Raw genomic sequence first — 23,392 nt, forward strand, 5'->3', positions numbered from 1 at the left:
TGCAGAATCAGTTCAGTTCAGTTCAGTCGCTCAGTCGTGTCCAACTCTTTGCAACCCCATGAATCGCAGCACGCCAGGCCTCCCTGTCCATCACCAGCTCTTGGAGTTTACCCAAACCCACGTCCATCCAGTTGGTGATGCCATCCCACCATCTCATTCTCTGTCGTCCCCTTCTATGCCCTAACCAGCATCAGGGTCTTTTCAAATGAGTCAGCTCTTCGCATCAGGTGGCCAAAGTATTAGAGTTTCAGCTTCAACATCAGTCCTTCCAATGAACACCCTGGACTGATTTCCTTTAGGATGGACTGGTTGGATCTCCTTGGAGTCCAAGGGACTCTCAAGAGTCTTCTCCAACACCACAGTTCAAAAGCATCAATTCTTCGGCACTCAGCTTTCTTTATAGTCCAACTCTCACATCCATATATGACTACTGGAAAAACCATAGCCTTGACTAGACAGATCTTTGTGGACAAAGTAATGTCTCTGTATTTTAATATGCTGTCTAGGGTGGTCATCACCACAATAATTCTAGTTTACATCCATCACCACACATAGTTACAAAAGGTTGTTTTTTCTTGTGACGAATGTGTAATGCGACGCTGTTAGCTACAGTCATCATTCTGTATGTCACACCCCCAGGCTGCTTCTTTCATAGCTAGAAGTTTGTACCTTTTGGCCACCTTCATCCACTGCCCCTCACCTCCACCCTAGCCTCTGGCAACTGTTCTCTGCATCTGTGACTTCATTTTTTCTTAAGGTTTGTATATGGGGATGTGTTGAAGATTCCGCATAAAAGTGCATTGGGGGCTTCTTTGGGAAATTTTTAATGGCATCTTACCTCCTAGGGCTTCCCTGGTTGCACAGACATAAAGAATCTGCTTGCTATGGAGGAGACCCGGGTTTGATCCCTGGGTTAAGAAGATCCTCTGGAGAAGGGCATGGCAACCCACTCCAGTATTCTTGCCTGGAGAATCCCATGGACAGAGCAGCCCAGCAGGCTCGAAAAGAGTTGAACACAACTGAACGACGAACAGTTTCACTCTCCCCTAGAGCAGGGGTCCCCAGCCTCCAGGATCTAACGCCTGATGATATGAGGTGGAGCTGATCTAACAGTAATAGAAATAAAGTGGACAATAAATGTAACGCACTTGAGTCATCCTGAAACCACCCCACCCCACCCTCGCCCTGGTCCATGGAAAAACTATCTTCCACGAAAACCAGTCCCTGATGCCAAAAAGGTTGGGGACCACTTCCCTAGAGCCGGTAAACATTATAGGTTCGTGGAAAAGAAGGGGAAACCTAGCAGTTTTCCTTATAAAGGTGTATAACTCTTATCTTAGAAATTTTTGGAGTTTTTGAAAAATTGGTTTGCCCATGCTGCAAATGGCTTCACACCCCTTTTCTGCTTTTATTCCTCCATTGCTGCGGAAATTCCCGTTTGGCTTCTGATAGGCAGGGTGATGTTTGTGTCAACCCTGGAGACGAGGCCACCTCAGGACAAGTGGAAAGAAGCTCTGAGTGGCACAGTGCGTCTCATTTCATAGCAGAGTGTATGTGATGGAGATTTGGCTTAAGTGCCCAGTTTAAAAAATGGAATATATTTTGGCCATCTAGAGGACGGACCTGGTTCAGAGTAATGATTTTTTAAAGGCTTGAGTCTGGGGGTACCACAAACCGTTGCTGGTGCTTGGACTGGAAGATGGAGAATGCAAAGTGGGTGTCAGAGCCGAAGTTCCGTGCGGGAAGTTGCAGGGTGCCTGTTGATGAACTTCCGTGGGATCGTGGCGTGACCGTGGAGGATGGGTGTCCCTGTGACCTGACGTCAGAGCCCGTGTGGCTGTGCTGGGGGAAGGGTGTGGAGGGGACGTTGTAGCAGAAGGGCCACAAGGAGGTGCTCTGCTCGTGGTGGGCTTTAGCCTCATCCTCATAAGGCCCGGCCACTGGTTCCTGTGGATGGCCTCGGCGTCCCTCTCTGGCAGCAGCCCTGGCTGGGTTTCTGGGGGTGTGGGGGAAATGCATGAGTTTTGGGGTGAGACAGACACGCCCTTTCTGTGTCCCCGATAGTGACTCCCAAGATCCTGAGAGCCATGTCGGAGCGCCAGTCAGAGTTCACAAATTTCAAGCCGGTGTGCGTGGCTGTGGGCACTTGGAACGTGAACGGTGGGAAGCAGTTCAGGAGTAACCTGCTGGGCACGGCCGAGCTGGCCGACTGGCTGCTGGACGCGCCCTCGCTGTGCCGAGTCACCGGACCCCCGGGTGAGTGCGGCCGGGTCAGGGTGATGGGTGTAGAGCCCCCTCGCCGCGGGCCTCGCCCACAGGTGGGAAGTTGGGTGTTTGGCCTTCTCGCTCCTTAGAACGTTCAGCAAACGCTGTGGTCTGACTTTGCAGAAGATGTCTGGCAAATTACTTATGTGGCACCTTTTCTTTTCCAAGTGTTTGGAAGGGTTACCCAAGCGGTGAATCTCCATTTTCTCTTCACACATAGATTTTGCACTTTTTCAGTTTTGATGACTAGAACCCTCAGGCTGTAAGAAGTGAGTGAGATGCCAGACCCGGCCCATGCCTTGACCCAGAACACACACCCCTGCCTTTTCTCAGACCCCTCTTATTGACACATGTTTGCTTCAGCAGTCATGAAGAAGTTGTGTCCCCTTTTAAGAATAAAATAATTGCGAGGTTGGACACCTCACCTTTTATCCTATGTCATGCAAAATAATATTTAATGGCCTCAGAGGTCAATATCCAAACACGTGCTTTTTCTCTGAGAATCAGCCGTTTATTTAGGCCTTTGGTTTTTCTCCTGCTCATCTGGGTTCCAGTTCCCTGCCTGCTGTGTGCAGTGCTGGGGGGCGTGTGGGGGGCTGCACTCATGTGCCTTGATGACGATCAGAGCCCAGAGCCCCGTTTCCACTGTCTGTGCCCTGTCTGCGTGGGGCAGGGGGCAGGGTACCGCAAGGACACGGCTCGGAGTCACGGGGATGGCTTAGGGCTCGTCGAGAGGGATGTGGCCGGTGGCTACAGGGCTTCTGTTCACCAAAGGCCCCTCGTTCGAGGGAAGATAGAGCTGAACAAATTGCTGATGAGAAGCCCCTCTGCTTGTTCTGCTGTCTGTAAACCAGCATTTCTGGGGCAGACTTCATCAGAGCGGGTCCATCCCCTGACCCTCAGGACACCAGAGCCCTGGGAGAAGACCACAGTCGGACATTAACCCAGAGGGGCTGGTCCAGGGCTGTGAGAGTACTGAGGGCCACGCAGGTTTGAGCCAGTGCCCCCCACCTCCCGGGAGCTTAGGGCCTAGCAGGTTGGGGTGGGGCAGGTTGGGCCTGGGGCAGGTCTGCTGGCATGGAAGTTATGAGTCCAGGCACTTTGCACGTGTCCTCTGACTTCATGACCACCCTTCAGGGTGACCATTAAAGTGTCCCTTTTGAAAAGCAAGCCACAGAGAGGTCAGTGATGCTCCTGGGATGCAGGCAGGGAAGGGCCGTGTGCACAGTGGGAGCTGGAGGGAGGTGGGCGTGTGCTTGCCTGTGGCCAGGAGGGCTTGCCCAGGCCGCGGGGCTCTGGCCCTCGAGTTGGCCGCACCGGCCCTAGTAGGTCTGACTTCCTCCGTCTTCTGCTTGTTCCGCAGATGATGGCGGCAGCCCAGCTGACATATTTGCCGTGGGGTTCGAAGAGATGGTGGAGCTGAGTGCGGGGAACATCGTCAACGCCAGGTGGGCGGCCGGGCCTGGGGTGTGGGATCCCGAGCTGGGGTGGCCACTAACCTGCGACCCTTGGTGCTGCCCGAGTTCCTTAAGTCCTCCCAGACGTGCTCCTCCCTGTTCCTCTCTCTGCTGATTGAGGGGCCAGAAGGAAGGGTGGGGGAGGCTCTGTGCTCCCGGAGCTGCCTGGCCTGGAGGGTTGAGTCACCAGCTGCCTGTGGTGTGTTTGAGCCCCGAGGGTGTGGGCTGGGTTGGAGGGGGGCTGACTCACGTTTCCTGGGGAAAGATGAGAGAGGGAGAGGTGTAAAAAACCCGTACAAAGGAAGGAAAACCACTGGACGAACATTTGGTGTGAACTCAGCTGGACTCTTTCTTTCCTAGTCCGTTGTAAAGTACTTTCTGAACGAATAATAAAGCCTGGTTCTATGGCAGTCTAATGGTAAAGAACCCACCTGCCAATGCATGAGACCTAAGAAACTCTGATTTGATCCTCGGTCCAGGAAGATTCCCCTGGAGGAGGAAATGGCAACCCACTCCAGTATATTCTTGCGTGGAGAATCCCACAGACGGAGGAGTCCGGCGGGCTACATATAGTCCATGGGGTCACAAAGAGTCGGACAAGACTGAAGTGACTTAGCGCGCACACGTGGAGGTCTTATGAGTAAGGCCCTGAGCTGGGTGGCCGGTGGCAGGGGTAGAGGTGATGTGCGGAACACAGCCAGAAACATGCAGATAGTACGCTGTAAGGACTGAGGCTCAGAGGGCCTCAGTTGTGCAACCGATATGATGTCAGTTTGGTAAAAAAGAACCAGCTCAGGGCTGGAGGAGTCTCCAGGTGGGAGAGCCTGCGTCCAGCTAACTGTGAACAGCATCGCTGCTTTCTCTCCTCCAGTACCACCAACAGGAAGATGTGGGGTGAACAGCTCCAGAAGGCCATCTCGCGCTCTCATCGGTACATCCTTTTGACTTCGGCACAGCTGGTGGGCGTCTGTCTTTACATCTTTGTGCGTCCGCACCACATCCCCTTCATCAGGTAAGAGCATTTCGTTTACAGACATCTGGGGGAACCCGGGATTCTTTTATTCCCACTTCCTTTCCCCCGCCCCCCACTTCCTGCAGCAGGAATCAGGACCTGCCATTATTTTAGTCAAGTGTAACACAACCCCCAGGGAAAAACCAGGCTGAATAGAATATTGTCTAGCATTTAAAAAGCCTCGATGGGAACTTCTAGCTCGGGAAGCTGGACCCTTTTTGGAGCAGCGTTTCACCATCGCTGTCAGCCAGGCTCAGTTGGGCGCAGGGAAGGGGTTCCTTGCTGCAGTGTTAGACAGGAAACCTCTGGCCTAGAGCTGGGTAACTCATCAGGAAATGAGTTGTTGTCTCTTTTCAAAAGAATTCTACATTTCAAAAGATGTGTGGGCAGAAACTCTCTACCGCTGTCACCCCGTTACTCAGTCTCCAAAGTGACAGCTTTGTGAATGTCATGAGGGGAAAAGCCTTGGAACAGGATGTCTTTTAGGAAAGGGCGTGTGTGTGTGTGCACGCACAGGCATGCATGTGTGTTTTAAGGTTGGGAGGAACTCCCCTTCTCCCGCAGCTGTCTCATAGCCTTCCCTTGCTCCCTGGTCTCACTCATGTTGTTAGAGTCCCTGCCAGTCTTTCTCTTTGCCGATACCTGGCATTGAGCTGGCCTGACCCCTGAACCCAATAGGGTCATACAGGTTGTGCATCTCCTCAGAGGTCAAGGACCACAGACTGCCCGGGGCAGCACCTGGAGAGCAAAATGCTCTGTGTTCCTAATAATCTCTTCTGTGACCTCTGGGAAACTTTACGGTTCGTGTCCCCAGTGGTTGCTGTAACAGCCTGGCAGTGTCCACAGGGAGTGGGTAAAGGTCGGTTGTGGTTACAGTGAGGCTGCGGTTGGGGTCGGGATCAGAGATGGAACACGGGGAAGGGGTCCATGCCGAGGGGCTCCGGGTTTCCCAGGCGCCCGCTGAGGTCCCGACCCCGATGTCCTTGGCCCCGAGGCCCTCCAGCCTAGGGCTGGGTGAGCGCGCACTCTTGCTGGCAGGTTACCTCATACCTTGTCTGTTGGGCGCCAGTCCCAGGGAGCAGGTGGAGGCTCCGTGGTCCTGTGGACCCGCGCACTCCCTTGCGTGCATTGTAAGTCAGCATCTTAACACCAGCAGGCCAGTGCTTGGTGGCCACCCCCCTCCACCAGTCCAGCACAAATAACTGGATGGCTCCTGTTTCTTAAACGTACGTTGATTATCTGAGGGCCCCTCCTGTAAAAGCTGTGTAGGATACGGTGGCTGCTTCTGCTGTATCTGGGAGACCAGAAGCAGGTGGTAGGGGAGGTGATTCAACTCCAATGTGCTTCGTGGGTGCTTGTGTGAGCAACTTCGGACGGAGCTGGGACCACAGAGAGGATACTCCTGTCTGCCCCAGGGGGCTGCCCCAAGGCGAGGAAGGGAAGGGGTGACGTGGAGTGGACGGTGACGCGGGTCCCCATGTGGCCTGGTCCCCGGCGGTGGGAGCCTCCGAGCGGATGGTGTGGGGGGGTTCTCGGAGCCCCCAGCCCCGAGCTGCCACCAAGTGGCTCGTCTCTGTAGCAGAACAGCGTCTGCTTTTCCTTCGGAGGCACTGGGAAGACCCCCCACCGCGTGTGCACTCTCTGTTCCAGGGACGTGGCGATGGACACAGTGAAGACGGGCATGGGAGGGAAGGCGGGGAACAAGGGCGCCGTGGCCATCCGCTTCCAGTTCCACAGCAGCAGCTTCTGCTTCGTCTGCTGCCACCTGACGGCCGGGCAGTGCCAGGTGAAGGAGCGGAATGAGGACTACAGGGAGATCACCCAGAAGCTGAGCTTCCCCATGGTGAGCAGGGCGGTGGGCGGTGGCTGGGTCCCTGCCCCGGTCAGCCCCGCCCGGTGTTCTGAGCAGCTGCAGGAGGGTGGGGCACACGGCTCTAGGAGCATCCCTGCCCTGGGGACTCAGCTTTCCAGGAGGGGGAAACGAGCCAGGGAAGCTGAGATAGAGGTGAGCGGGCGTCCAGCCCAGGAGTGCTGGGTTCCCCCTGTATCTCCGTACCTTGCTGAACACGCTGATACACCCTGCGTGTTCTTATTCTAAGGCAACTGCGTGGAACTGGGAAGGAGAACCCGTGTGCTCTGTCTTAAGTTGGGAAAGAACGTTTGAATCCAAACCCAGTGTACGATTTGGTTTTCCTGAGACTCACACTCACCTTCTTGTGGTGGCTCAGAAAAGAATACCCGGTTTCGAAACCAGTCCGTTTGGGAGCCCCCGGATCCTGGTCTGGTTTCTTGGTTTCCAGTATCATGCATCATGCCGCCCTCTAGCGGGGGTTCCAAAGTTTTCATTCTGAAGCCATCTCTGCAAATTCAGATTTGAATGTTTTCCTTTCTATGTGGAGATGATGGTCTCGCATACCGTCAGCCCCCTGCAGACACACCTGTTCCCCAGCAGTGAGAGTAGACTTCAGCCGTTCTTGCCATGGATTCTGTCTGAGACACGGCTGGGTCACAGAGCTCTTCTGTGTAAGGCCAGATCCCTTAAAACTGACATCCTGTTCAAGGGCCTGCACTCAAGGCAAGAATTCCTTAGTTTTCATGAAGAAGAGCTTGAAGTTGTTCAACAATTAATCCTTGTTGAAGCTTTTATTTCTTGGAATAAAAATAAAGAAGTGAGTTGGGAAATTTGTCACTGTAGTTTGCCAGATTCAGTTCAGTTCAGTTCAGTTGCTCAGTCGTGTCCGACTCTTTGTGACCCCATAAATCATAGCACACCAGGCCTCCCTGTCCATCACCAACTCCTGGAGTTCACTCAGACTCATGTCCATCGAGTCAGTGATGCCATCCAGCCATCTCATCCTCTTTCGTCCCCTTCTCCTCCTGCCCCCAATCCCTCCCAGCATCAGAGTCTTTTCCAATGAGTCAACTCTTCGCAAGAGGTGGCCAAAGTACTGGAGTTTCAGCTTTAGCATCATTCCTTCCAAAGAAATCCCAGGGCTGATCTCCTTCAGGATGGACTGGTTGGACTCTCCAGAGTCTTCTCCTTGCAGTCCAAGGGACTCTCAAGAGTCTTCTCCAACACCACAGTTCAAAAGCATCAATTCTTCAGTGCTCAGTTTTCTTCACAGTCCAACTCTCACATCCATACATGACCACAGGAAAAACCATACCTTGACTAGACGGACCTTTGTTGGCAAAGTAATGTCTCTGCTTTTGAATATGCTATCTAGGTTGGTCATAACTTTCCTTCCAAGGAGTAAGCGCCTTTTAATTTCATGGCTGCAGTCACCATCTGCAGTGATTTTGGAGCCCCTAAAAATAAAGTCTGACACTGTTTCCACTGTTTCCCCATCTATTTCCCATGAAGTGATGGGACCGGATGCCATGATCCTCGTTTTCTGAATGTTGAGCTTTAAGCCATCTTTTTCACTCTCCACTTTCACTTTCATCAAGAGGCTTTTGAGTTCCTCTTCACTTTCTGCCATAAGGGTGGTGTCATCTGCATATCTGAGGTTATTGATATTTCTCCCGGCAACCTTGATTCTAGCTTGTGCTTCTTCCAGTCCAGCGTTTCTCATGATGTACTCTGCATATAAGTTAAATAAGATTATGTAGGACTAATATTTTCTTTTCGTGTCTGTGTAACTTGAAAAAAAGTAAAGTCCAACCCTTCTCACTTGACATGTGCTATTTTGAAGTAGCAAACATGGGACACAGTTTCAATAATTAAAGAGTTGATAATAGAGCTCTTTTTCGGTAGAAATATTGAGGGTACCCATATTCTATACCGGTGCTATTCAATAGAGTAGCCACTAGCCACAAGTAGCTATTCAAATGTAAAATAGATAAAATAAAGCCAAAAGCCCTCAGTCACACTGGCTGCATTTCACGTGCGTGGCCCCATGTGGCTGGGCTTTGGACAGCTGAGGTTCAGAGCCTTTCCATCACTACCGAGCATTCTTTTAGGCAGGGCTGCTCCACATGGTTCTCTTATTGGGCTGTGATAATTTCAGTCTTCTGTCCAGAATATTGTGGGCTGAGGGGAGTGGAAGTACCACTCAGTGGTAGTGAACAGAAGCAGGTTTCACGGCATGGCAGATCTGAGTTCATATCTTGCCTATATCATGCACTCGTGGTGTAACCTTCAGCAGAGTTTCTGAACTTTTTTTTTTTTTTTTTTCTTTTAATCTGTTAGAGAATCAAGAGTATGTGCTTCTCAGGGCCACTGTGAAGGCAGGGCACCTCAGAACAGAGCCCAGCATTGTGGGCGGAGGATACTGTGCTGCTATTGTTGTGATTCCCGGGTGGGGAAAGGGGAAGATGTCTGAGATCGACAGGGCTGCCCTGGATGCGGGCACACAGCTGACTGGGCAGGCTGGGGGCAGGGGGACTGATCAAGGCGGGTGATGGAGGATCAAGGATAAAAATGTATGAAACCCACGAGCTTTTACAGAGTTGCATGTCCTGAGCGTTTATACTTATTTTCTTAAGCCTCATTCTCATAACACTGAATATTTGGGCCATTGTTGTTAGGATACAGACATAACGAAGCAGGGGTACAGCCTGGCGGCCGAGATCTGATGGGCAGAGCGAATACTGGCCATCATGCGCCTTGTATTAGGGATGGTGCTTTCCCCAGACCACTCAAAAACACTATTTAAAGTGTAAAAAGTAAGCCACATGCAAGTATATTGGCAGGTTTTTATGGCATTAGTGAAAAATGAGATGCTTTAGCAGACTCTTTTTTTAAAAATAACATTTTAAGAAAAACATATCTGCCTATCTTCTGTATGGTGAATTTGTTTTTCCCCCTCTCCCACATTTCCTTGCAAGATGGATCAAATCATCAGGATTTCTTTCTTTTTATGACTTAGGGAAGAAACATTTTCTCTCACGATTACGTGTTTTGGTGTGGTGATTTCAACTACCGCATTGATCTCACTTACGAAGAAGTCTTCTATTTTGTTAAACGCCAAGACTGGAAGAAGCTTCTGGAATTTGATCAGCTACAGCTGCAGAAGTCAAGTGGAAAAGTAAGTTGTGCTTTTGAAATAGTTTTTAACACCTGCTCCAGAGTGGAGTGTGCACGAGTGTGTTCTACGTTGCTTCCGTCCTCTCCGACTCTTCGCGACCCCATGGACTGTAGCCCGCCAGGCTCCTCTGTCCATGGGATTCTCCAGGCAGGAATACTGGAGTGGGTTGCCATGCCCTTCTCCAGGGGACCTTCCCCACCCAGGGATCGAACCCGCGTCTCTTCTGTTTCCTGCATTGGCAGACGGGTTCTTTACTACTAGCGCCACCTGGGAGCCCCCAGTGTGGAACAGCATCTACTGAATGCACACGCTCGTGTTTGCAAATTAAGCTTCATGCGTGGATGTAAGTGATTCTGATATGGTAGAAAACGTGCCAGCATAAGAAGCTAGAGACATGTGAGTCTACGTCCACATTCGTGTCCTGTTCCTGCTTTTTCCGGCCACAGTCAACGTCTGTGTCTTCTCGTGGCCAGAGGGGCTGTCGCTGTTTGGAAGGACACTGGCTACACGCAAGCCACCGGAGCAGCTCAGGGTGATAGGAGCCTCTATGCCCCGGCGCCGTGGTTGGAGGGGCAGGAAGCTGTCCCTTCCTCCTCCAGACAAGCTGAACCCTGGTCCAGGGCTTCCCGGGGAGTAAGTTTGAATCCAAGCTGATTCAAACAGCCCCACATCAGCCTCTGCGCACACAGCTGGTGAGGATGGCGGGTTTGATGTACACAGTCCAAACACCCTGTACTCGGGCTGAGGCTTGTAGGAATGGCTGTATGTCAGGCGCACTAAACCAGCAAGTGACATGCTAGACTCTGCTCAAAGCAATTCATTTTGGTGATATCTCTGTTTCTTGTTAGTGAACATGCTAACAAATTCATTTAATACACTGTCTAATACACTTCACACACCGACTTGTACACATAGTTCTCAAGACCATCCTACAGATTAGGTATGATACCCATTTTATAGATAAGAAGACTGAGGCCAAAGTCACATAACATATCCAAGATCACAGAGTCAGTAAACAGAGCCACGATACAGCCCAAGACCGTCAGAGTTCAGCTCAGACTTACCTTGTGCGACCCCATGCAGGTTTTTAGTGCCTCCTCAGGTCACGATGCAAAGGTGATGGCACCCCACTCCAGTACTCTTGCCTGGAAAATCCCATGGACAGAAGAGCCTGGTGGGCTGCAGTCCATGGGGTCGCAGAGTCGGACATGACTGAGCGACTTCCCTTTCACTTTTCACTTTCATGCATTGGAGATGGAAATGGCAACCCACTCCAGTGTTCTTGCCTGGAGAATCCCAGGGACGGGGGAGCCTGGTGGGCTGCTGTCTGTGGGGTCGCACAGAGTTGGACACGACTGAAGAGACTTAGCAGCAGCAGCAGGTCACAACGTAACAGGGAAGATTCAGCTATAGGATCTGTCTTCAGTTCAAGGTCACACTGGCGGGCCTCCACACCTCGACACCTGTTTACTTCCTAGCAGGACAGACTGAGGGGAAGGGAAGCACAGCTAGTTCCATTCACCTGGTGAAAGCACAGCGGGTTGTGTGGCGCAGGCAGGGAGGGCAAGACCCCTTCTGAAGCGAGATCCGGTCATTCCTACGGGCTTTCTGTCGTCCCCCTCGGGGACGTGGGTCGCTGGGGATGGCCAGAGGGCAAAGGGACCTTTACAGGCCTTTCTGTTAAGGGTCCTTCTTCCTTCCTCCTGCCAGTGTCCTCCACACCCTTCCACTTGAACACCGAGTGAGTGTCTGTTCCCCGGCTGCCCACAGCATCAGGGCTGGACCAGGGTTAAGTGAAGACGGAGGGGAACTGGGCTTCCGTTCTGAGCCGCTCCCTACCTATGTTGACTAAAAAGATGTGCAACATGAGAGTTGTGAATTGTTTTATTTGGGGCAAAATGAGGACTGCAGCCCGGGAGACAGCACATCAGAGAGCTCTGAGAGAGTGCTCCAAGGCGGCAGTGGGGAAAATTAAACATATAAGATTTTGGTGAAGGAGGAGTTCAGTGCAATCAAGCACTCACTTTACAAAAGGTTTTCTGCTAGTCACGAAGGGATTTAGTGATTTCTCGATATGAAGGGATGCAAAGATTGGGATCAGGAAATCAGTTCCTGAAAATATCTATCAAAGACCAGTCCCACTGGGTTCCCTGGAGCACTGAGTGCCTCATTCTCCACCCTGAACTCCCTCAGTTCAGTTCAGTCGCTCAGTTGTGTCTAGCTCTTTGCAACCCCATGGACTACAGCACGCCAGGCCTCCCTGTCCATCACCAACTCCCAGAGCTTGCTCAAACTCATGTCCATTGAGTTGGTGATGCCATCCATCCAGCCATCTCATCCCCTTCTCCTCCTGCCCTCTTTCCCAGCATCAGGGTCTTTTCCAGTGAGTCAGTTCTTCGCATGAGGTGGCCAAAGTACTGGAGTTTCAGCTTCAGCATCAGTTCTTCCAGTGAATATTCAGGGTGGATTTCCTTCAAGATGGACTGGTTGGATCTCCTTGCAGTCCAAGGGACTCTCAAGAGTCTTCTCCCTGAACTCCCTCAGGGGGTATTGAAGGTCAGCAGCTGCAACAGCACAGAGCTCAAACTGCAGACGCAGATGGGAAGTGTCCTTGGCGAGTGCCCATTTGCAGTTGATAGCCAGTTGGTTTAGTTAACAGATAGGGATCAAGGCCTTGCCGGGGCTGGGCTGGACAGTCCTCTCGCATGGAAGCAGCCTCCTTGCCTGTGTCTGTCGCTGTCCCCCATGTGATCGATCTGGTGCTAAGGCGGGTGGGAGGCCCAGTGGTGTGTCCTTCGGCAGAACAAAGAGATGATCGTCACTTTTTTTGCTGATTAAAAGGCGTTCAGATGTCCCGTATTCGACATGCCTGCCACTATGATGTAGGTTCTGTTCCTGTCGGGAACAAAAAGAACTGCTTTGGGACATGCCCTCTGGTGTGTGTAACAGACGTGACCTAGGGGAACTGAGATGGTCCTGTGACTTCTCCTCCCGATAGATATTTAAAGACTTTCACGAGGGCACCATTGACTTTGGACCCACCTACAAGTACGACGTGGGCTCCGCTGCCTACGACACCAGTGACAAGTGCCGCACCCCCGCCTGGACGGACAGGGTCCTGTGGTGGAGAAAGAGGCACCCTTCCGACAGAACAGGTGGGTGACATGTGTGCAGCGTCAGACGCGGAGGGGGCGGTGACCCGTGTGCCACGGGAAATCGCGTTTCCTAGTCCAGTGCTCTTCGCTCTTTAAAGAACAAGGCTCCTGTTAACCCAGGACTACAGGAAACTCATTCCCGATGTTACCCCTAGGCTTTGGGAGTGGTGCTTTGGGGGAGCCCCCCTCTGGCCTCTTTCTAGAGACTGCAGCCTATGAGTGTGCGGGCTCCCGGATCTCTGCATCTGTGCCTCGTGGCTCTCTGCCCACACCACCCCACCCTGCTGCCTTTTGTTCACAGCGGGGACCAGGGGAGAGGCCCTGGGTCCTCCTCTCGGGCACCTCTGCCTCTCACACTCGTGCCCTTTCTCTAGCCCGTTTTGTTCAGCCCAGCTCTTGCCTGCTGAAAGCCCCAACTCCAGATCACACATGAGCAAGACACAGGAAAGATAACTTTCATCCATTAGTCGTTGATTGTGTTTTGAACGATTATTGAAGCCCAGCAAGAAATGCAGTTTGTTAAAAAATTCGAACACCTATAAACTGATACATAAACAATTAAACTGTCCTGGTGAGATGGATGCTGAGATTGTAAAGCCCAGAAATCTCACCTGCAGATTGAGAAGATGCGTTTTTGTCCAGATCTGTTTGTGGACATCTGCGCAAGAAGCTTCTAGTCCTTAGTCTCTGCCTCTCCTACTGTACAAAGAGCTGCGGGCATCCTGTTTACCGTGGGCCCGGGGCAGGATGCCTGCAGCAGTGACTGCTGTGTTCTCACCCACTCCGCCTGCTCAGGACGAGTGTTTTTTGTTTTTTTGGCTGCACCTCGAGGCACATGGGATCTTGGTTTCCAGCCAGGGATAGAACCCACACCCCCTGCATTGGAAGCGCGGAGTCTTAACCGTGGGACTGCTAAGGAAGTCCTGGGGGAGGGGTTTTTACCCCAGGCCCCAAAGCCGCCTTGACACAGTTTCAAGTCCAAGGGGTTAGAGCCACTGAGTCTGAGATAGGAGGTGGGCCGTGACATGGACCCCCGCTCTGTAATCAGTGTTTGTTCGTGTTGATAAAATTTTGTCTTGTATGCATACGATTATGTCTTGTATGTCTTTGTGTGCATCTCCTGATTGGAATCTCCATGCGCAGCTGGAGAACTCAACCTTCTAGACAGCGATCTGGATGCTGGCACCCAACTCAGACACACCTGGTCTCCCGGTGCTCTCAAGTATTACGGCCGGGCAGAGCTGCAAGCGTCTGACCACAGGTAAGGTCCTGGCCGCCGTCGGCATGTCTGCTGCTGGGGAAGGCGGGGTCGGGTGTTCCCTGCAGAGAACAGACCTGCCCATCCGAATGCGTGTGTGTGCATGTGTGACATGAGGTAAAGCAAAGAACGTGTGACAAGTAGCTGTGTGCTTGCCACCAAGAATTAATCAGTGTTAGCCTTTTGTCATCACTCCACATCAAAAGTGACTTCATTTATGAAAATTGCCAAGATACAGCCTGTATGATGTTTTGTGTCATTTAAGTTTTGATAAATTATGTCATTGTGCAACTTGCCTTTTTGTTACTTAAATATTTTTGAGATAGTGATATTGCTGTTAGAGATCTGATTCTCATTTGCAACCACTGTCCCGTATTCCGCTAAATATACCCATTGAATTTACCCACTCACCTACTGATGAATATTTTCCTAATATTTTATTATTAAAAACACCACAGAGTTTATAGTATTAGATTCAGGATTTTTTTGGTTTTTTTATTGATGTATAGTTGATTTATGTTGTATTTCTGCTACACAGCAAAGTGACTCAGTAATACATACATATACACTCTTTCTTATGTTCTTTTCCATTATGGTTTATCCCAGGATATTAGATATAGTTTCACTTATCCACTTAATATGGCAGATGTCTTCAATAAGATGATGTCATCTGCCTAATAGAGGATTTTATAAATTTTTTGTAGAGTAAACCCATCCCTATGTAAAAATTACAAGATTTGCCTTATTTGCTGCTGATCTGTTTTCAGTAAATGTCAGGTAGATTCCTACAACGTTGTTCTTAGCGCATAGCATACGGTCATGTGGCTGTGTCGTAACCCCTTCCCTCTCCTGGGACAGTTAGAGGTTATTCCTTTGTCCCTCCCATCAACAGTGCTGCAGAGATCAACCTTGCTTATAAATCTTTGTCTGACTCTGGTCGTTTCCTCAGAACAAAATTCTAGAACTGAATTTGTTGGTCAAAAGATAATCACTTTTGAGGTTCTTAACACAAACCTCCAAATAGCGTGCCCTGCAAAACGCTTGAACCCCCCCAGCCCAGGGAGAATCCCCGCTTTTCCACATCCTCAGTGGTCCTGGGTGTGGTAGTTGCTCTGTCGTGTCCAACTCTTTGCGACCCGATGGACTGTAGCCTGCCAGGCTCCTCTCTGTCCATGGGATTCATTCTCTAGGCAAGAATGCTGGGGTGGGTTGCCATTTTCTTCAGCAGTCCTGGGATTACATGCAAAGAACCTTTGCTGATGGCTGCTATGGATTTTCTCTCAAATCATCTTTAGACAGAAAAGCCAAGATAACGCCAAGGTTAGGGAAAGACGGATGGAAACTCCAGGACTGGAGAGCTCGGTTCCAGGCCCGAGGGGTTGCCGCACGCTTGGGCTGCGTTGTCAGTGTTTCCTGTTGACAGCAGAGTCTGGATGGCGGTTGGGCTGGGGGACGGTCTTGCCCTGGGCTAACGGTGCCCTCTCTTCCTTCCATGTCTAACGCAGACCCGTGCTGGCCATCGTGGAGGTGGAAGTGCAAGAAGTCGACGTGGGGGCTCGGGACAGGGTGTTCCAGGAAGTGTCCTCTTTCCAGGGCCCCCCGGATGCCACCGTCGTCGTCAACCTGCAGTCGCCAAGCTCAGAAGAGAAGGACGAGTTTCCTGAGGACGTGCGCCTGGAGCTCATGCAGACCCTGGGGAATTACGGGACAATCGTGCTTGTCAGGTGGAGACACGCTCAGGCTGAGCTGGGTGCTCATCACTGGACAACATGAACCCGGGGCTGACCTGGCAAATCTCCTCTCTTCCAGGATCAACCAAGGGCAGATGCTCGTGACTTTTGCCGACAGTCACTCGGCACTCAGTGTGCTAGATGTGGACGGAATGAAGGTGAGGCATGCTTGATCACCCGTGGGGCATGCTTGTCCCCTCCGGCTTCTTGTGGCTGGTTTCTGTGAATGTAGACGCCCACAGGAGGGCAGGAGCTGGGTCTCTCTTTATCACATCTTTTTATTGGCTGTGCTGGGTCTCAGGTGCTGCATGGGCTTTTCCCTAGTTGTAGCGTGCAAGATTCTATTCCCTCGTTGAGGTGTGTGGGCTTCTCACTACAGTGGCTCCTCTAGCTGTGGGGCACAGGCTTTGGGGCACACGAGACGCCCTCACTGTGGCTCCCAGCCTCTGGAGCACAGGCTTGGGTTGTGACGCATGGGCTTGGCTGCTGTGTGCCATGTGGAACTGAGACTAGAGATCGGACCTGTGTCTCGTGCATTGGCAGGTGGATTCTTTACCACTGAGCCACCAGGGAAGCCCCACATCTTTTTTTTTTTTTTTTTACATAAAAATTTTTTTTAATTTATTTTTTGGCCATGCCACAAGACATGTGGGGTCTTAGTTCTCTGACTAGGGATCAAACCCATGCCCCCTGCATTGGAAGCCTAGAGTCTTAACCACCAGACTGCCAGAGAGATACCCTCATTACCACCTCTGCTTCTGGTATCTGCCCTCCAGCCCCGGCTCCTTGCAGGACTGGGGAGAAACAGCAAGTTTTGGAGCACCGTGCCCCCTGCGTGACTGGGGCTCCCTGCGCTCACCCCCCACCCCGACAAGAATATTGGGGTCGTGCTCTCTTCATGGGCTTCCCTTGTGGCTCAGCTGAGAAGAATCTGCCTGCAGTGTGGGAGACTTGGGTTCGATCCCTGGGTTGAGAAGATTCCCCTGGAGAAGGGAAAGGCTACCCACCCCAGTATTTTGGCCTGGAGAATTCCATGGACTGCATAGTCCATGGGGTCGTGAAGAGTCGGACATGACTGAGAGGCTTTTTCACTTTTCTGTCTCCATGGTTTGGGACATGCAGCTCATGGTGGTTTCCATTTTGACGAATAATGTGCTGGTTGTAAATTCACACCAGATGAAAAGCTTGGGATGACAGTTCGACTTCTATTCAGACCAAATGTGAGCTGTGCCGGGCCTGCCCGAGGTCTAGACCCTCTGGGAAAAAAGTGAAGGTGGGCCTGGCTCCCGATGCATGCCTTCGAGTGAGAAGCACTTTGGGGTCAGAGGGTCTGAGGTCAGCGATCATTCTCGGGTGGCCACTCTGTCCTCAGGTGAAGGGCCGAGCCGTGAAGATCAGACCAAAGACCAAGGACTGGTTGAAAGGTTTGCAAGAGGAGATCATCCGAAAGCGGGACAGCGTGGCCTCCATGTCCCCCACGGCCAACTCCTGTCTCCTGGAGGAGAACTGCGACTTCACGAGTCTGGACTATGAGTCGGAAGGTGAGTCACCCCCCAGGACTTCCTGCTCTGTGTGGCAAGGCTGGCAGACGAGACCTTCTCCCAGCACGAGAGCCTCAAGAGCCCTTCTGAGACCCCCGCCTCGGGAAGGTTCCAGAGACCCCTTGAAGTGCAGGCTCACTCTCCAGGCCAGAATTGGGGGGCATTCATGCTGACGGGTGCTACCTGCAGTGCTAAGACTGGAGGCGTCTGAAGGTTCACTGAAGACAGTGGTTTTGTGGATGTCAGGGCTGTGGGCTTGGTCCTGGGTCTCAGACATCCGTGGAATTGGGGTCCCAGCCTTGCTGCCATGTGGGTGCCTGGGGCTGCTGGTGGCTGTGCCTCGGGGGACCTCGGGGGTCCTGACATGAGCCACGGGCCTCGATGTTGAAACACACCCATCGATGAATGACTTGGTGCTTTCCCCCTAATTGTTCGCTGTGACACTTCCTTCCCCAAGGGGATATTCTTGACGACGACGAAGACTATCTGGCGGATGAGCTGAGTCAGCCTGTGGTCTCAGACAGTGATCCAGGGGGAGACGAGGTCTCTGATGCCCCCGGCTCCACCTCCACGGCACCTCCCGGCAGGTCACCGGCACTCGCCAAGAAGAAGCAGCGTCCAACCTACAAAGGTAGCGTGGACCTTCCTTTTCTGACTCGCCTCTGGTGCAGCGTTCACTCTCAGCAGCTGGGCGTCAGGTAAAGCCACATCCAGTGTGCTCGGCCCATGAACAGAGGGGCAAAATGAGTCACAGCAAGAGGTGGACACTGGGCTCTGGGAAGACAGTTGCCACTACACTGATTTCCTCTAGTGATTTCATTTTTCCCCAACAACTGGGACCCCTCTAACACGCCAGATTCATGACCATTCAGTTCAGTTCTGTCGCTCAGTCATGTCCGATTCTGCGACCGCATGGACTGCAGCACACCAGGCCTCCCTGTCCATCACCATCTCCCAGAGTTGCCCAAACTCATGTCCATCAAGTTGGTGGTGCCATCCAACCATCTCATCCTCTGTCATCCCCTTCTCCTCCTGCCTTCAATCTTTCCCAGCATCGGGGTCTTTTCCAATGAGTCAGTTACTTTCCTCTATTTAAATTGGCATGGCTCTGAACTGGTTTTACATTTGTGATATTCCCCCCTCCCCCCGCAAGACTTTTCTGATTCAGTCCCATAAGACACATACTCACTATCAATGTCCTGAGTTGTTGGTGTCTTTCTATATTTGTGTAACATTATATTGTTATACAGTAATTTTACGTCTTAGCATCATTATGTCATTTTAGACTCGAGAGGGACTGAAAGTCACTGGGATCGAACTGCCGGTCCCTAGATGATTAGAGTGGTTCACATTCTGCATCAAACTCTTCAGCTCCGTTTCAGCCACAGCCACCAGTGCCTTCCAGCTGTTGGACATTGTATCTCCTTGTTGGTGGCGAGCAGGTGCAGGAGCTTAGCTGTGTGTCAGGACCCTTTGTGCTGCGGCTGAGGACAAAGAACGGGTGACAGTTAGATACTTCCCAGGAGGCACAGAGACCACCCCCAAGCCCCTTTGACTGTTTTTGGTCCCAAAGCCAGTCAGTAGCCTGGCTGCGTTGAACTGTCAGGAGCTTAATAGACTGCTGAGGCCTGATCATTTGCCACATTATAGAGATGTGGGCCTGGCAGGTGTGGCTGGGACCCTGGAAACCTGGCGACTCATGGAGCTCCCAGGTGACTCGGATGCACATCCAGGTGTGAGTTCAGTTCAGTTCAGTCGCTTAGTCATGTCCGACTCTTTGCGACCCCATGAACCACAGCACGCCAGGCCTCCCTGTCCATCACCAACTCCCAGAGTCTACCCAAACCCATGGTGTGAGACTGCTGCCCAATTCAAAGGCAACAGCCTTCTTTAGCGAATCAAGGTGCTTCTATATGCTGCACATCCAGAGGGCTCCTGCCCTGGAGCGGAAGTGGCTGAAGGGATGTGTCCTTGAGTCAGGAAATGGTCTTCTTCTCCAGGGTGGCTATCATTCAGGCATCCTTTGGAGGCAGAGCAAGTGTGTGCCTTTTGAATGAAGAACTTAATAAAGCAGCTTGGGGTTCTGACATGTGGGCAGACTCGCCTCCTGGTGGACCTCAAGGGAACATCTCCTTGATGCTTTAAGGCCCTCAGTCCAGTTGCTCAGTCATGCCTGACTCTGCGACCCCATGGGCTGCAGCACGCCAGGTTTCCCTGTCCTTCACTCTCTCCTGGAGTTTGCTCAAACTCATGTGCCTTGAATCAGTGATGCCATCCAACCATCTCATCCTCTGTCGTGCCCTTCTCCTGCCTTCTTCGATCTTTCCCAGCATCAGGGTCTTTTCTAGTGGGTTGGAAAAGGGCCCTCAGGAACTCCCTTTAGAAGGAGACATCCTGCCTCTCCCATCAGAGCTCACAAGATGCACCTCGCTTTTAGATTTGAGGGATGGGAGGATGAGCCGCGATGAAATGAATCGGTGTGTGCTGTGGTGTGGAAGAGAAGACCTAAAACTGTCCTGAATTTAAATGTAATAAGTGAAAAAAGTCACTCAGTCGTGTCCAAGTCTTTGCGACCCCATGGGAACAGTCCATGGAATTCTCCAGGCCAGGATACTGGAGTGGGTAGCTTTTCCGTTCTCCAGGGGATCTTCCCAAACCAAGGATCGAACCCAGGTCTCCCGCCTTGCAGGCAGATTCTTTACCAGCTGAGCCACAAGGGAAGCCCCAAATGTAACAAATGTACATTAATAAAACAGAAGCAGTCCCCTCCCCATACCCCTGGTGAGTCAGGATGGTGAACGCTCGGGCAGTCGCTGGCGTGGGCTGTGGGATTTGGGGCTTGAGTGAGCAGGGACCTTCCATGCTGGACTTTGCCTCTGGACTGCAGGCTGCCCCACCGGCAGAGAAGTGACGATATTCTCAACGCCAAACCTGTCACTGCCCTGTTTCAGAGTGGAGAATGAAAAATGAGGGGCTCTAGGGTCTTCCCTGGTGGTCCAGTGGTTGAGACTCGGGGCTCCCAGTGCAGAGGATACAGGTTCGATCCCTGGTCAAGGAACTGAGATCCCACATGCTACACAACTCAGCCTAAAAAAAGAAAAATGGAGGGGCTCTGGTTTTCAGCTGTCATTCTGTGTGGAAGTCTTGTGGATTATTTGGGAAGGAAGCACGCGTACACTTGAAAATTCTTCGGTGTCTCTCGTGCGTGGACACCACACCTCATGCACGGCTCACCAAGTGTTCCAAGCAGGCATTGGGCGCCCTCTCCCCGCCCCCACGCCAGCAGAAAGGGACCCTTCAAGCTGTCCTGCGGGAGGGGTCCCTGCAGACCCGAGTCTGACTGCCCTGACTCACGTCCCGCCGTGTCCTCCAGATGATGCCGACCTGGTGGAGTTAAAGCAGGAGCTGGAAGCAGTTGGGGACTTCCGCCACCGCTCTCCAAGCAGGTCTCTGTCGGTTCCCAGTCGGCCTCGGCCACCTCACCCACCGCAGAGACCCCCCCCTCCAAGTAAGACTCCGCTTGCTTTCCACTCACCACGATGCCTGCTGGGAATAACCACGCCCTTCCTACCTGCTGAGCGAATGGCTCTAAAATCCTGCTGTTGGGTTTTCACAGCGCTTTCTCCCCTCCTCGGCCTCCTCTTCGTCCTAAATCCTTGGCGAGTTTGGTATCAGAGATCGCTTTGTGTCTTGTGGACAAATCAAAGCAGCCCTTCCTAAAGCTGCTCTTCGCCCTCCTGTGGCTGTGCTTTTGCTTGAAGCTGCTCGCAGTTTGAAACCTTATGGGTTGGAGAACTGGGGCCACAAACGAGCTGGGGACATTATGAGCTCCTTCTCCCCCCGACCCCCAATGGCATCTCTCAGCATCTTCTCTCCTGGACCACTGCCCCCCCACCTCTCTGTTCACGAGGACACAAGTAAGCCCAGGTGCCCTGACCCGGAAGGTGGCCATGCTCGCGCCTCTGAGCAGGCAGCACTCCATCTGTGAGCCCGAGTCTGCTGAGAACGGCTTTTCCCGGTCCGGGCCTCAGCATAGCACTTTTCTTCCTGACTCCCCCAAAAAACAATGCTTTGCCCATAAAGCACTCCTCAATAATCGGAAATAAGGTTGTACCATGCTTCTGATCAGTTTGCATTTACCTCCACTGCTTGCTTCTCCCCACCTCCACCCCGCCGTGCCAGTGAAGATTTTCCTAAGCTGTACTTTCAGAACTGGGTTCATCACAGTCTGGGTTACATCACAATCGTAATCAACGGCAAGTCAGAAACACATGACTTGTGAAGCATATTTTTTTTTACTTTGCAGAGTTCATGCTCAGAATATAAAATATTAAATAAAAATAAAGTGATGTCCTATATTATTGTGGAGGTTTACAAAAAGAGATAACAGAAACAGTAAAAAATTTAATTTCACTTACCTAGCAATGATAGTTGTTAACCAAAAGATTTCCATCCTTTTTCCAATTAGATATATCTATGTCTATGCAAAATTTTAATAACAGAATTGGTATCCAATTTTTTTTGGTCATCTGTCTTTTCATCTAGTGTTTCTGTCACTAACTGTTGTTCTAAGTATGATTAATGGCTATAAATACTATTAAATATAGTTTATTCTCCGCTTTAGGAATGTTTTTTAAGACTTTGCCCACGAAACATCTTTAAAATTTGGTCCTAATAACAGTAGTGTGTTTTAAACCACTTAAAAATGACTGATTAGGTTTTTTGTCAGATTTAACATCCCCCCGCCCAGGATGTTAGATTAAAATTTTCATTCAAACACTGCTTCTCCAGAGAATCGACATTAATAGGCCCAAGTTGTTAGAGAATCAAAAGACAGCCTCAGAAGCACCTCTGAATCGCTGAAGGCCATGGATGTACTCAGACCATGACCTTGCTCTTGCTCTCGGCTGGCTGGGAATTTTGTGTTGAAGTAGCTGTGACTGCACTGAGATGGAGTCTCTGCCCTCCTTGGTTTTTACAGCTGGTTTCATGGTGAAAAAATCAGCCTCGGATGCCTCCATCTCCTCCGGCACCCACGGGCAGTACTCGATTTTGCAGATGGCAAAACTCCTGCCGGGAGCCCCTCAGCAAGCGGTGAGTTCTCCTTTCTCAGATCAGAGCAAAACGGGCCAGCTTCTCAAACCCATGAGATCTGCCCCATGGTCCATGCATAGCCCCTCACATCATGCCAGGTCACCTCTTTCCAGTGAATACATAGATTGCTGTCTCTAACTCTCTGCCTATCCACCACTTACCCCCCCAAACCCTATAACTTACTACCAGGTCCTTTATAGGGGTTTTTAATGGTCGTCCAGAGTGTGAGAGAGAAAATTGCATTTGAAGAAAACTCCCAAGCGCCCCTTCATGGAGGGACTGTTGGTTTCCAGACATACCTGCTTCTCTCCCTTTCAGCACTTGCATTTGACCTTGGAGTATAGAGCAGGGGCTGGTAGAAGGGGAAATATGAGAACTTCAGGTCAGTTGTCTTGAGAGAAGAGACTAAAAAGAGATCTAAATAATGCAGTAGAGATGCTGGTAATAGTAACAATAGGGTTTTAGAGGTGGGCATTCTAGAGGGTGGCACTGAGCTCTGAAGAAGACTGTGGGTGAAGGTCAGTGGGCTAGAGGTGAGGAAGGAGGGAGGTGCCACTGGGGGCCGGGTGGAAGGGACAGTGAAGAGAGCTGGGCCAGCTGATGGCCATGGTCATGCTCACAAGCAGGGGTAGGAGGCTGACGTGACCTCAGTGGTTTACAGTGATGAAGGCAGGTCCTCAAAGGCGACCCAGAGATGGAGGTTAAGACGTAGAACAGTGAAGAAGTAGAATCAGCACTTTTGAGAAACATCTGGAAAGTGCTGAGTGACTCATTGGACCTTGGAAGGAGTGACTTCTGACTAATCTTTCTTGCTTTTTTACCTGGTTGTCGAAATAAAGATAGAGGATGG

At 51.4% G+C, this 23,392-nt stretch overlaps 1 protein-coding gene across 7 annotated transcripts in view; it reads left to right on the forward strand.

Moving 5' to 3' along the window:
* SYNJ2 (synaptojanin 2) overlaps positions 1–23,392 on the forward strand; it is a 108,647-nt gene that overhangs the window by 79,734 nt on the left and 5,521 nt on the right. For 6 of the 7 annotated variants that reach the window (XM_024997111.2, XM_024997113.2, XM_010808720.4 and 3 more), the window contains 13 exons: positions 2,065–2,256; positions 3,629–3,713; positions 4,594–4,734; positions 6,385–6,577; positions 9,606–9,764; positions 12,763–12,919; positions 14,063–14,180; positions 15,683–15,901; positions 15,987–16,065; positions 17,280–17,448; positions 17,906–18,079; positions 20,822–20,956; positions 22,430–22,542. In XM_024997111.2, the coding sequence (XP_024852879.1) occupies positions 2,065–2,256; positions 3,629–3,713; positions 4,594–4,734; positions 6,385–6,577; positions 9,606–9,764; positions 12,763–12,919; positions 14,063–14,180; positions 15,683–15,901; positions 15,987–16,065; positions 17,280–17,448; positions 17,906–18,079; positions 20,822–20,956; positions 22,430–22,542 (1,934 nt within the window). The remainder of the gene's footprint in view (positions 1–2,064; positions 2,257–3,628; positions 3,714–4,593; positions 4,735–6,384; positions 6,578–9,605; positions 9,765–12,762; positions 12,920–14,062; positions 14,181–15,682; positions 15,902–15,986; positions 16,066–17,279; positions 17,449–17,905; positions 18,080–20,821; positions 20,957–22,429; positions 22,543–23,392) is intronic. The other variant, XM_024997112.2, reaches the window with a different exon arrangement.

This window comes from Bos taurus, chromosome 9 (assembly GCF_002263795.3).
Source record: "Bos taurus isolate L1 Dominette 01449 registration number 42190680 breed Hereford chromosome 9, ARS-UCD2.0, whole genome shotgun sequence".
NCBI classification, from domain to species: Eukaryota; Metazoa; Chordata; class Mammalia; order Artiodactyla; family Bovidae; genus Bos; species Bos taurus.